At 41.3% G+C, this 12904-nt stretch overlaps 1 protein-coding gene across 1 annotated transcript; it reads left to right on the forward strand.

Moving 5' to 3' along the window:
• Positions 1-543: 543 nt before the first annotated feature.
• On the forward strand, positions 544-9728 carry DYNLRB2 (dynein light chain roadblock-type 2). Its single transcript, XM_058528636.1, has 4 exons — positions 544-608; positions 2831-2906; positions 8409-8576; positions 9480-9728. The coding sequence occupies exons 1-4, from the start codon at positions 606-608 to the stop codon at positions 9521-9523; spliced, it is 291 nt and encodes a 96-aa protein (XP_058384619.1). The 5' UTR covers positions 544-605; the 3' UTR covers positions 9524-9728.
• Positions 9729-12904: the final 3176 nt, after the last annotated feature.

The raw sequence follows: 12904 nt of genomic DNA on the forward strand, positions 1-12904 counted from the left end.
TGCACAGGGCGGCGCTGAAGAAAGTCCGCCCCGTGTCCGAGGCAGCTGACTATATTATCAAATATCTAAAGCGGCCCAACCCCGGGGTCAGATGGACCCAGCCCTGTTTATCTGCTCCAGAGCAGGAACCACGCTTGGACAGTGCTGCCTCGATGGTCGCATTTGCTCCGTCTCCCCTGCTAGAATGGACCCCAGGCCCAGAGGAGAGCCTGGCACGTGGCAGGTGGTCGTTCTTGAATGGGGAAGTGGCTGTTCCGTTAAGGCGCACCTCGAGGACTGAATGAATGAATGGACGGACGGACGACCCGGAGCCCGGCCTACGCGCCTGTCCGCTCCTGGGCCCCACAGCGCCGCGGCCTAGGGGCACCCAGCTGAGCGCCCGGGGCCACGCGCCCCAACCTCCGCCTACGGCGGCCGGGAGGCGGCAGGAGACGGCAGGGCGGAAGCGGCGTCGCCGCGGCTGCCCGACCCGCGCGCACGCAGGCGCGGCACCGACGCTTCCGGGAGGTCACTTCCTGCCCTGTCTCCTAGCAACGGCTGGAAGCGTTGTGGACTTCCGGGCTGCGGTGGCGCTGGTCTGAACCCGGAGTCTCGCCGTCTGCGCGATGGTAAATCTGGGGTCTCCGTCCGCGCCCCGCCGGTCCAGGGGCGCTGGCCGCAGGAGGCCTTCGCTGCCCGGCTCCCGGGGCCGACTCAGGCCCGGCTGGTCCCGGGGCCGCGGCGACGGCTGGGGTCTCCAGAAGCTTCTTGGAGGAGCGACAGGGAGACCCTGGAGGGACGAGAGGGCGCCCTTGGAGGGGGGAAGAAGATGTCTAGATGGAGGAAACTATCTTGGAGGATAGCTATCTAGGGGGCTGATTGAGGGTGTGGTCTTGAGGGGGGCTGTATCGAGAAAGAGAAGAGGAATATTGAGGGATAAAAGATCCCGAGGGGGATGAGAGATCTCGACCGCGAGCAAAGTTTGAAAAGGGGAGGGGCGAGATGGAGAAGAGAAAAATCACCCCGAGAGGGAAGAAAGAGGTGGGACAGGGAGCGCAAGGGAATGGAGAGAGGGGAGAAGGAGGGAGTGTTGAGAGAGAAGAAAGGAAAATAAAGGAGGAAAAAAGGGAAGAGAGAGCAATAATAATAAGAGAAGAGAAGGAAAGTGGAGACTGGGGAAAGTTTGAAAAAGAGCAAGGTGAAAGCAAAGAATTATGAGAGGAAGGAAAGGGGATTGGAGATGGGGATTAAGAGATTGTTTTAGGAGGGCTCAGAAATCATAAGAGAAAACAGCTGGGAGACGGGACAGAAAGGCCCGGGAGAGCAGAGAAAGGCGTTTGGGAGAGAAGTAAAAAAGAAGGACAAACGAGGGCAGTGGTGGTAAGGAACTGTGGACATTGTCTTAAAGATGGCAAAAATGTAATAAATTATTGATCCCCTGTACAACTATTACTTTAGTGCATTGTTTCTAAGTGAGATGCAAACACTAGTTGTTACATAAGATGGCTCAGAAGTACCAATAACATCAGAGAAAGTTATTCCTCTTCCATTTTTTTCAGCCTTTGGACTGTGTCCAGAATCAAATTTCTGCCGCTATTAGGTCCTTAATACCACTATCATTTGGTAATTTCCACTTTTCACCTAAAGAGCAGACCTCAGGCTCAGAGCTTTCATTGTGGTAGAATTTAATAATATGTTCTCTCTTGGTTTTGTTTTTCTGGTTATATCCATTTATGACGAATGATACCAGATTTCCATTTGTGGTAGTGATGTATAGTTTCCTTTTACATGGAGCTCCTATTTGAGCTTTTAGCAGCGAGATAATTTAAAGAACATGCTAGGTAAATAATATAGATGGTATTCATAATGGCAAAAATCATGAATCTAGTACATGAATGCCTGAAATTCACAAAACCCCTGCTCTGGTGGTGGAAGAGAGGAAATGAGTGCTTCTGCCCACAGTCAGTGCAAAAGAAAACAGTCCTCACTACAGTAACATAATGTTCACCTGTACAATGTTGGGAGGGAAAAGAATCACAAACCCTCATCAAGAGACTCTGAAGAATACTGTTTGAATTCAGAATATCCAGTGATTACTCAGTTATGAACAATACACAGGTTTGAAAAAGATTATTCTTAATTTTAGCATTTGTTGAGGGGAAGAAAACTGGTACAATATAGTCTCTGCATAAGATTCATTCAAAAAGTTGAGTTTAAAACCCAACGATGGGGTTCCAACATACTTTTTCAAGGTTGAACATTCAGCTTACTCTGAGATTCAGGCTATAGTTACCAAGAGAATCCTGGAATCCTGGAATGCATAGTTTTTACAGAATATCCTGAGTGTAATCATCTGAACTCCCAATTAGGAAACATTTAGGACTGAGAATTAGATTTCTCATTAAGGGATACTTTTAGACAGAGGGAGACAATGATATAGCTCTGTAAATATTAAAGGACTACAATGTAGAAAAGGAATTTCTGATACGAATACAGAAAGATCAATGAGTGAAAGATGATCGAGAGCAGATTTCTGTCCAAGGTAAAGAGTGCTTTTCCCATAAACAGAGACGGATAAAAATGGAGTGAGCTCTTGTGAGGCAGTAAGCTCTCTGTCTCTAGAAGAGTTCAAGCCAAGAGATTTGTCATGATTGTAGTTAGGGAGTCTTATATGGGCTTGTATATGGGACTTCACGATTTCAAAGCTCTCTTCCAAAAATCTGAGATTATAGCATCCAGTACCTTAGGTTAAGGAGATAGGAGAGTAGGTGTCTTTCTAAACATTATTCTCTTTGAGATTGGGGTCACCACAAAGACCCTTTTGGTTAACTACCTTCCTGATCTCTTCCAGGCAGAGGTGGAGGAAACCCTAAAGAGGATCCAGAGCCATAAAGGGGTTATTGGAACGATGGTTGTCAATGCAGAAGGTAAATACATCACAGGCTGCCTGCTTGACCCGCCGAAGCCAACCAAGAACCTGTTTGTTGTGCCAGGCCTTGAGACAAACATCTTCAAATTTGAAATAAAAAGCATATTTTGTATATTTTAGCTGTAACATTTACTTATCAAACATCTATTATCTATTATATGCCAAGCACTCTGCTAAGAGCTAGGGATGTAAATATGAATAAGACAAGTCTAAAAATGTCTGTATATTCCTAAGAAACACTATACTTGGTCTAATTTTTAAAGGTATGGGAACTCTTCTAACATTCAGAAGTACTAATAGAACTATCAAAGTAAGATAAGGAGAATATCACTCTTGGCAGTTTGTTTTTGTTTTAACATTATAAAGGGTACAGAGTTCCAGTCTTCATTTTAAATGAAATTGTTCCTTTACCATATTTAATAAAATCTTTGTGAATTAATTTTAATATCATTTATAGTATAGTCTTTGTGGATATAGTATCAAAAGGGCTGATGCATTTCCACCTCTGAAATCTGTAGACTTATACTAGAAACTTGCTCTCGCTCCCCAATCCCTATTAACAATCCACAGAGCATTTTCTCTGGCACGTTGCTACATACTCAGCTTTGGTGGCAACCTCTTAAAGGCTCCTGCTGGTTTCATTGCTAATTCAGGCATTTGTAAGGGCAAGAGGTGCCGCAAATCCCAGAGCATTAGTTGAAATAAGAGTAGCTATTTCATGTAGTTCGTGATGGAGCCGTGGAATTGGCACGTTGCCCCCTCAGTGCCTGGCAACAGACTCTCACAGCTAATCGTTATTTCAGAGCAAATCCATCAATAAATATTTATTGAACAACTATCAACTGAAAGTCTGTTTAGACTCTGAACTTCAATCCCTTATCATTACAGGTGGAAAATAACTTCCTTTACTGATGGTCATGATAATTAAATGAAATAATAATTATCAAGGACCTAGCACAATACCCAAAACTTAATAGAGTTATAATTAAATAGGTCTGAAAATGTGGGGATTTTTAATTGATTTTTACAAGTAAAACATTTGATGTGTTTTACAAAATAACAAAATTAAATTAAAAATAACTCAATGTCAAATGAATATGATAAATCTACCCAGCTTGAGTGATCAGGAGGGAGAGGGTTTAAGATCAGCCATACAGGTCAGTGAGGAGGTATGCCTAATATTTCCAGGAAGCTAATGTTTCCAACCCTAGTGCATGGTTCTGGTTGAATTGATTTAGTTGCAGGCTTTGCATAAGCTCTGGCACACCGCCTCAGATGGGCTGTCTGCATGGCTTCACAGAGGTGCTGTATTCGTTTCCTTTAGCTGCTGTACCACACACTTGATGGCTTTAAAAAGACTAGAAATTTATTCTCTCTCAGTTCTGGAGGCTAGACATTGAAATCAAGGTGTCAGCAGGACCAGGCTGTCTTTGAAGGCTCTACAGGGAAGATCCTTCTTGACCTCTCCACCAGCTTCTGGTGGTTTCCAGCAATCCTTGGCATTCCTTGGCTTGTAGATGCATCACTCCAATCTTAGCCTCCATCGTCATGTGGTGTTCTCCTCTCTCTGTCTCTGTTTTCTCTTCTTATAAGGACCCTAGTCATTGAATTAGGGCCCACCCTAGCCCAGTGTGACCTCATCTTAACGAATTACATCTGCAAAGACCCTGTTTTCAAATAAGGTCACATTCTGAGGTGTAGGGTGGACTTGAATTTTGGGGGGACACTGTTTATCTCAGTACAGGTGTGTTCACCTGTGACACCCAGGACAACTCATCTAACATCTTACTTTAGAAGATCTTAGTCTAAAGTACATTATCTTGGGAATATGCATAAAATATCTGAAAAATGTCCATACCCTTTGATCTGTAATTCCACTCCTAGGAATTTATCTTAAAGAGTGATTAATAAAAGATTTAGGTACAAAAGATATTCACCGAGGCGTCATATATAATAACAATAAATAAACAAATAAGTAAATAAATCTATCCCAACAGTAGGGGAAATTTTAAATTAATTATGTAATATTTACTTGATGAGCCATTTTACATATTTACTCTATTTAAAATGTTGAAGATTATTTAGAGTCATGGGAAACCACTCCCGATATTAGATGAAAAGAGCAGGGAATGAAGCAGTCCCCAGCATTTTCTAATCATAAATACAGCCAGGCACACACACCCTGCAAATAAATGTGGAAGAAAAGGCAGGGATGTGTTATGGTGATTATCTCTGAGTAGTGGGATTAAAAGTGATTTTTACTTTATTTTCCTCAGGTTTCTCAATTAACATTTTTCTTGTCCAAAGGCAACAAAATATTATTTTTAATGCCCATTAACTTCTTCTAATTAACATCTACTAGGATAAGGTGGTGTTAGGATTCAGGGCACTTTTCTGAAAGCCAGATTAACCTTTTTCCCAAAACTATAAATGAGGGGGTTATTTTTATGGTCAGATTATTAATAACCAGAGTGTACAACAAAGATGTTTATTAATAGCATATGTATAAGTTGTGTGACCAGAATGTAATAAAATACTCCATTTCAACAGCCTACTCAATTTTAGATGAAAGTCTCGTTTTTTATAGTACACCTCTGCAGCTCTCAGAAGTCTCAAGAAATTTAATACTGAAAATATTTAACTAAGATGATGTTTATGTGCTCTGCTTCTCTGCTAGCGGTTTTAATCTATTAATTCTAGGCAAATCATTTTAACATATTTTCAGATTGTATTGGTGGTTAGGCAGCCCTTCTACCATGTTTATACATTTAGATCGCATCATATGCCATGTTAAATAGAGCCCTTTGGTTTCATTGTTATTAAAACATAGACTTCCGATCCGTGACGATAAAGTAGACATCAATTTAGTCCAATGCCGAGTGGTGTAGGTTTTTATTAGAGTAGATTCTTTGTTAACTTTGGTTTCCCATTTAGAAAACCATACACTGTGTACAACATTGCAGCACTGATCATTGAATTAGATACTGTTGAATATATATATATTTGTTTCCCAGGCGGTCATATCTGTCATCTGTTCTTATTTATATAAGCCTGATTTCTGCAGGCTCTTAATTTTAAATATTCTTGACATTTTTTACAATCCATTGTTTGAATTTTATTAGATTTTATCAGCCATCCAGCCAATTCCTTTTATTTCTTTTCAATTCATTTTGTTTTTGAAATATCATCTATCAACCAAAGTACAAATGTCCAGTTGAGGAGGGCCAGCTTATGAAGATCATCAAGAGTCATATTTTAAAGTAGTGCCATAAACTTGGCAATATCAAATTCATACTCGTGTTCCAGAGTTCCATTTTGGGGATTTATCCTATAGATGTATACAGATGTGAAAGGGGATGCACGAGGACATGCTCTGTAGCCTTGTTTATAAAAGTCAAAGACTGGAAACATCCTAAATGCCAGGAGGATATATTAGTCACGTGTATTACAAAGCATCCATTTGACAGCCATATTGTGCTGTCATTCACATGAATGACCGTGCCTTATGTGTACTGAATGGAACAATTTCCCAAGTGTATTAAATGAAAAAAATTAAGATACAAAATAGAGACTGATACGATAAAATAAAGAATACAAATGCAGACACACTGAATAGACTTAGAATATGTCTGGAAGGATACTGAAGAGACTGGGAGCAGTGGTTACTTCTCAGAAGAGGAAGTGGGTAAATTTTATACCATGGCTAAAATTACTTCTTAATAAATTATTTTTTAATTACCTCACATGGTACCAAGCAAGAGCTCAAAAAAATATTTGTTGATTGATTTTTTTTCAAATGTCTATAGAGGATATGAAAAACTCCAAGAGTTTCCACAGTGCACGCTTGTTATTCAGAAGGGCTAGCTGTTTTATTTATTGACTTGGATCATGAACAGACTAACCAAATAGGCCTGAGTATCTGATTCATAATCTTGTCATCTGCATTTTAAATAATTTATTCTGGTTGTATTTCTTGTTTTGACACTGAGCAATGCAGACTTTGTAGGTAAGTCAGTATTCAGGATGCAAAATACAATTATTCGTCAAAAAGTGCTCTTGAAAGCTTGAGGGCTTGCTGCATTTCGGTTTCCTGCTTGTTAAAAACGCCTGCCTTGGGTTGTTCCATCAGCTGTGAAAGACATAACTGACTACTGGGGGAAAAGTGGCCGACAAATAATGATACAGAAATTAACAAGTTTTGTAGAAAACCTTATTTATTAAGTAGGTTTTCCTGTAAGTATTGTCCTCATATTGGTTAGGAAGACCCGTTCTGGAGATAACGGTTTTCTTAAAAGCAAAAGAAATCAGTCTGTTTCAAAGTCAGAATTGAGGCTCTCAAAGAGTTTCATGAAAAACTGGTAACACTCGTCCACTCTTGAAGTGCTCATCTTGTTCAGCAGTTTCTGGAATTACATTCTCTAGGGGAAAACCAAGAGCCACATTCACCTTCGTATGTCCCCCTAAGTTAAAGGCACATTTGCAAATCAAATCCCTGGAATTCCCTGGCTACGTGGTACTTCTCACAGTAATGCGAAGGGCCTCTCTGATTAGATACAGTGTATGTGAATACCTAAGACAGTACCTGTTACATAGTAAGCACTGAGTGCTGGGTGACCCAAATTGAGTTCAAGTGATTTGAACTGAATTGAATTATATTTGCATATTTGCCTGGCTGGATTTTTCCGGTTAAATTAGTAGGTTCTGTTCTAAACCTGTATAATGAACAATAGAGCACACAATTAGCCAGATTTAATGCTGCTTAAACCACGAGTGAGTGCAAACCAGGGAATGCCCAGCAAAACTATAGTGTCCTTGTTGCTATTTTCTCATAGAAAATAGAAGGTTTGCAAAATACCATGTGAGGAGTTACAAAGAAATTCTGCAAATCCTTTTTTTATATACTCTCTAGCATGTGCAGACATATCCCTTTCTATTTCTGGCTTCAGGGAAGAAAACAAGCACGGTGGCACAGACCAAGCATTTCACAGCAGACTCGCTGTAGACAGGACGCTTGGGGAAATCCTTTTTGTATAGTAATATGTTAAATCCGTACTGAAATAATCAATTAACAGCTTCCAAAAGATTTGTGCACAGAAATGTTCAACACCCCATTAGCTACAAAAAAAAATGTACAATACCTGACAATCCAACAATAGGGTATTGATTATATTGTGATATATCCATAAAATAGTAAAGTGTACAGCCATTAAAAATAATGAGGACGTTGTCACCAACAAGCACAACTTGTATGCTATCATTTAAAAGAAGAAAAAAGCAATTGTCAAATATGTAATTTATAGTTTGACCCAACTATATTTTAAAATCCACGTAGAGACAAAAAGGTTGGAAGGAAATAAACTAAAATTGTTACCAGAGAGTAATATCAGCCATCACTTCTCTTCTTCTTTACAATTATCAGTATTTTCCAAAATTTCTACAATGTACATGTTACTTTTATAATCAGAAGAAGTTTTTAACCCAAAATTAAATCTCGTGGCAGGCATTCCGATCCGAACAACCTTGGACAACTCGACAACAGTTCAATACGCAGGGCTTCTTCATCAGCTGACAATGAAAGCCAGGAGCACAGTCCGCGATATTGATCCTCAGAACGACCTAACTTTCCTTAGGATCAGATCAAAAAAGCATGAAATCATGGTAGCCCCAGGTAATTTTGCATTTCCTTTCATATTTAAAGCATCTTCTACTTTTACTGGATAAAAGCTTTGTTTCAAAGAACCAACGGTATAGATTTTAATATGCAATATGACACATAATATTCTTCAGTTACAAAATGAAGAAGTTTGAATCTGAAAAGTCCAACCTGAAAATTTTGTGAAATTAGCGATTAACTTGACCTTTGAAGAAGCTGAATTTTGCCCACTTGCATTTATTATTAGTAATCAAAAGATTTAGGAGATGTAGGTCTCATGTTAGGTGAACTTAGCGCACAGACTTTCTGGAGAGTGGGAGAGATGTCTCCTATCTAGGGGATAAGGGAGGGGATGGATCAAGGCCTGTAGGTCTTAAGCCCGTCCTAGGGGGAGAGCCCATCCACCTGGCCTGCCAAAGACAGCAGCCACCGAAATACTCTTTTCCTTGAAGAAATTAGACTGAAGGAATTAGAAGGAATTAGATTCACAGTGTTAGGAGATGTCAGTGTAAAACAAGACTCGTGATCCTAAACCTCGTGTCCAACGAACTTCCCTATCGTACATCTGTAAAATCAGAACTACCCATAAACTCAATAAAGCTCTTCCTACACCTGTGTTCTCATCCTGGCTGCACATTAGAATCACTTGGAGAGCTTTTAAAAAAAAAAAAATGATTGATGCCTGGAACCCCACTGCAGACCAGTGAAATCAGACTCTCTAGGACTGGGCCCTGGGTCATGGTATTTTCTAAAAGCGCAACAGGTGATTCTGATGTGCAGCCAGGGTGGGAAGCCACTGGCCCACAGGGGACCACAGGGTCCAAGTGATGTTTTAAAGACAAAAGCAGATCAGCTGAAGTATTCATTCATTAAATTTAATTTTTAGGGTGGATTAATTTTGTCCATATCTCTCCACAGATAAGGAATATCTTCTGATTGTCATTCAGAATCCATGTGAATAGATCTGCTATGGCTGAGTCTGTCCTGTGACGCTGGGTCGAGAACACTTCACTCTTTCATGATTACTAAGATTATATTCTAATCTAACTGGTCTTTTAGAGATTCTTTTTACTTTTAAACTATTCTACACGTCTCATTTAGTCTCTTTTGAATGTATTGTAAAGTTGTGATTTAGCTATCTAGTAAATAAATTCTGGTATGTACATCTCTTGTTTTATAATACATAAAACTGAGGGATTCTAGTGAGAAGACAGCCTTCCTTGCGACAGCTCTTTTAGTCTAGAAGTAACTCTCCCCAAGAATCAGTATAGGTGTATGATTTTGCCCATGTCATTAACACGCCGAGGAGATTCAGTGGAGCTGCGGGAGCTCTGAGGGAAGCCCCAGCCCTTGAGGAGTGTTAGACGCCTTCCCAGGTTCAATACAGGCGGTAAGAAGTCCGAAGCGTGGTTCTCAGCTGGGTCGGCACCACAGCTACGCTGCTGCTCCCATCCCTGCAAAGCTCCTCGGACTTGTGCTTCCGTCACAGCAGCCTGAGGGGACCAGGAGCGGGTCTCGGGCAAGGGCGCATACTTAGAAGGCTGACTAGATAACTCCAGAGGGTTTTATTTTTACCGGATATTTCCAACATTCAGAAAATAGTAGGACAAATATAACAGATTTCCAAGACCCAGATAGAAGTTGATGTTTTGCCATATTTGCCTTATATCCTCTTTTTTAAATTAAGCTTTTTATTTTGAGATAACAGGAGTCACATGAAATTGTAAGAAATAGCGTAGAGATCCTGGGTACCCTTTACCCGGTTTCCCTCTATGGCAGCATCTTGCAAAACTCTAGTACAAGATCACACAGGAAATTGACACAGTCTAGATGCAGAGCATGTCCATCACCAGCAGGGTTCCCCATAGTGCCCTATTGTCGCCACTCCCCAGCCCCTGGCACCCACTAATCTCCTCCATTTCTGTAATTTTGTCCTATCAACGAGGTTATATAAATGGAATAATATAGTATGTAACCTTTGGGGATTGACTTTTTTCACTCAGCATCATGCCCTTGAGAATTGCCCCCCAAAAATAAGAAAGAAAACATTATGGATACAGCTGCAGCTTCTCCTCCTCTGTGTGCCTCTCTCTCCTTCCCCAGAGGAGTCTTCTCAGGAGGCACAAGTCACCCTGCACAGGGGTCCACAGGCACTTAAGTTCCTGCAACTCCTATTTCATACTCAATAAATTTAATATTGATACAATAATATCGTGTAATACAGTCATATTCCCAATTTCCCCAGTGGTCCCAATAACATCCTTTATAGCTGTTTTTTTTTAATCCAGGATCCTATCAAAGGTCACATGTTGCATTTGGTCATCGTGTCTCTAGTTTTTTAGCTGTTTTTAGAACCCTTTGTTCTCTATTCTCCACCTCTAGGTGGTACGAATTCGTAACTGCTCTCCCTAGAGTCCGCAGTGCCACCTGCTCCCCATCCCCCTTGAGCCCCTCCTGATTGGACCCAGATGCAGCCTGTAAGTAGAGGAAATTCAGCCAAAGAGTAGGTCTTAATTACAGGTGAGTGTTTCCCCTGCCTTCTGCGCCATGACTTGGAGACCAGGCACACCACCATGGACCCAACCCCATCCTTCAGCCCAGTGAGGTCTGAGTACCATAATACCCACTCACCTAGGGACAGCTTCAGCATCTGCTGACAGTTTCCAACATAAACAAGATCTTGTTAGAATCCAAATGGCAAAGAAATTCATTATTGAGGGAAAGGGCCGCAGAGATCATCTGTCTGACCCCTGGGTTTTACAGGTAAGGCTTTCACCTGAGCTGGGAGTCAGGCATCTTTCAGGAATCAGGTATGTGTGTTTGCATTGGAGTGGTCATGTGTATGGAATCAGTGCTTATGATCTTACCAGGGGCCTCATGCTCTTGTGATACCCTCCCCAAAAAATTGTTTCTAGAAGGTAAAGATTAGCTCATTGTTATAAAATGCACCAGAGCTAACATTTGATTCCAATACCTAAATCTGTCATCTCCCCGTAGTCCCCCAGCCCAGCCAGAGCTCATCAGCAGATGCATGGCTGACTGGTAAAGCCACTTCCTTCCTCCTGGCCCAGCCAGAAATTTCAAGCCCCATTTGAGACGTAGCAGTGGGACATCTCTGGCAGGTGCAGATGACACTGTGGCAAGTGCCAGGGCTCTGCGTGGACTCTTCCGGGGAAGAAGACCCTTCCACCCCACTGGGCAGGGAACTCTGCTGTGGTCCTGCTGCACTTCTGCATCCAGAGGGAACGGTAACCCTTTGTTGGAGACAGAGACTGTGGCACCAAAAAGTAGAACTTGCCAAAGCCAATTACAACAGAGGAGGATATGATCTTGGGGAATTTGTACTACCCTTCTCTGCCTTCCAGCACACAGACATTCACATCCCCCTTTGGATTCATAACAGCATAGTCAATTAGCTCTATAAAAGATGCCTGGACCTATAGACTAAAGATCCACGCCCATACAAAACCATTGGTAAAGCTATCATTTCCTATGAGATGTATAAGCCTGGGCTCACTGGTGCCCCCTCTTAGTCCAAATTGCTATAAATTTTACCTGAACAATAGGAGAGCCATTTGCAGAATCTCTGGAGGAACATATCCCAACCATAAATATTAATGATCATGAACTTGGAAAGGCAGCTTAATAAAATAGCTGAAAATGCATTTACACATCATTAGCATTACGAGCTCCCAAATCTTCATCACTGAATAGCGGGACTATCCCAGCAGAGGATGGGCGTGAGCCTGCCCAAAGCCCCTGCAGGTGTCCGCCTCTCGCAGCCCCTTTCACTGGGACATTCTGGCCTTTCAGCTAGATCCCCTATCCTCTTCAAAAGCAAACATTACCATAGACTAAGACCTGGATTTCCCCCTTTCTTGGTCTTTGACAAATTACAATTATCCCCAACATGTCTTTGACATGGGGCAAAATATCCTTACTCTTCTGATGTTAGAAAATAGTGTAATGCCCTTGAACTGGAAACTATAGCATGTTTAGGTGAATTGGCCACAGATATTCATTCAATCAACCAATATTTGGTCTTATAGTCCCTGTTTAAAACAAAAACAAAAAGTAGATCAGGTTTGGGGCCATAACAGAGCTTTCAGAGTAGTGGTAACATCTCCAATCAGAAGCCTTACAGAAGATAAATAGGTATCTCAAATCCTGGAAACCACGGGACTCGAGTGCTTCCTTAACACGAAATCATCTCTAGTAATGGAAACTCAGGCATCCCCAGGGAAATTTGGAATAGTTTTAATATTTGGAATATTTAAGGCTAGTAACACTTTTCTGTATATTTCTTATGCAAGATGTGACACAGAGAGTTGGGATAGCCCTGC

This window comes from Diceros bicornis, chromosome 32 (genome assembly GCF_020826845.1).
Source record: "Diceros bicornis minor isolate mBicDic1 chromosome 32, mDicBic1.mat.cur, whole genome shotgun sequence".
NCBI lineage: Eukaryota > Metazoa > Chordata > Mammalia > Perissodactyla > Rhinocerotidae > Diceros > Diceros bicornis.

What these genes read in the sequence shown, in the direction of transcription:
- DYNLRB2 (XM_058528636.1), top strand. An exon ending in GATGGTTGTCAATGCAGAAG is followed by an intron (nt 2,907 to 8,408) that starts GTAAATACATCA and finishes ATCTCGTGGCAG; the next exon opens with GCATTCCGATCCGAACAACC. An exon ending in TGAAATCATGGTAGCCCCAG is followed by an intron (nt 8,577 to 9,479) that starts GTAATTTTGCAT and finishes ATCTCTCCACAG; the next exon opens with ATAAGGAATATCTTCTGATT.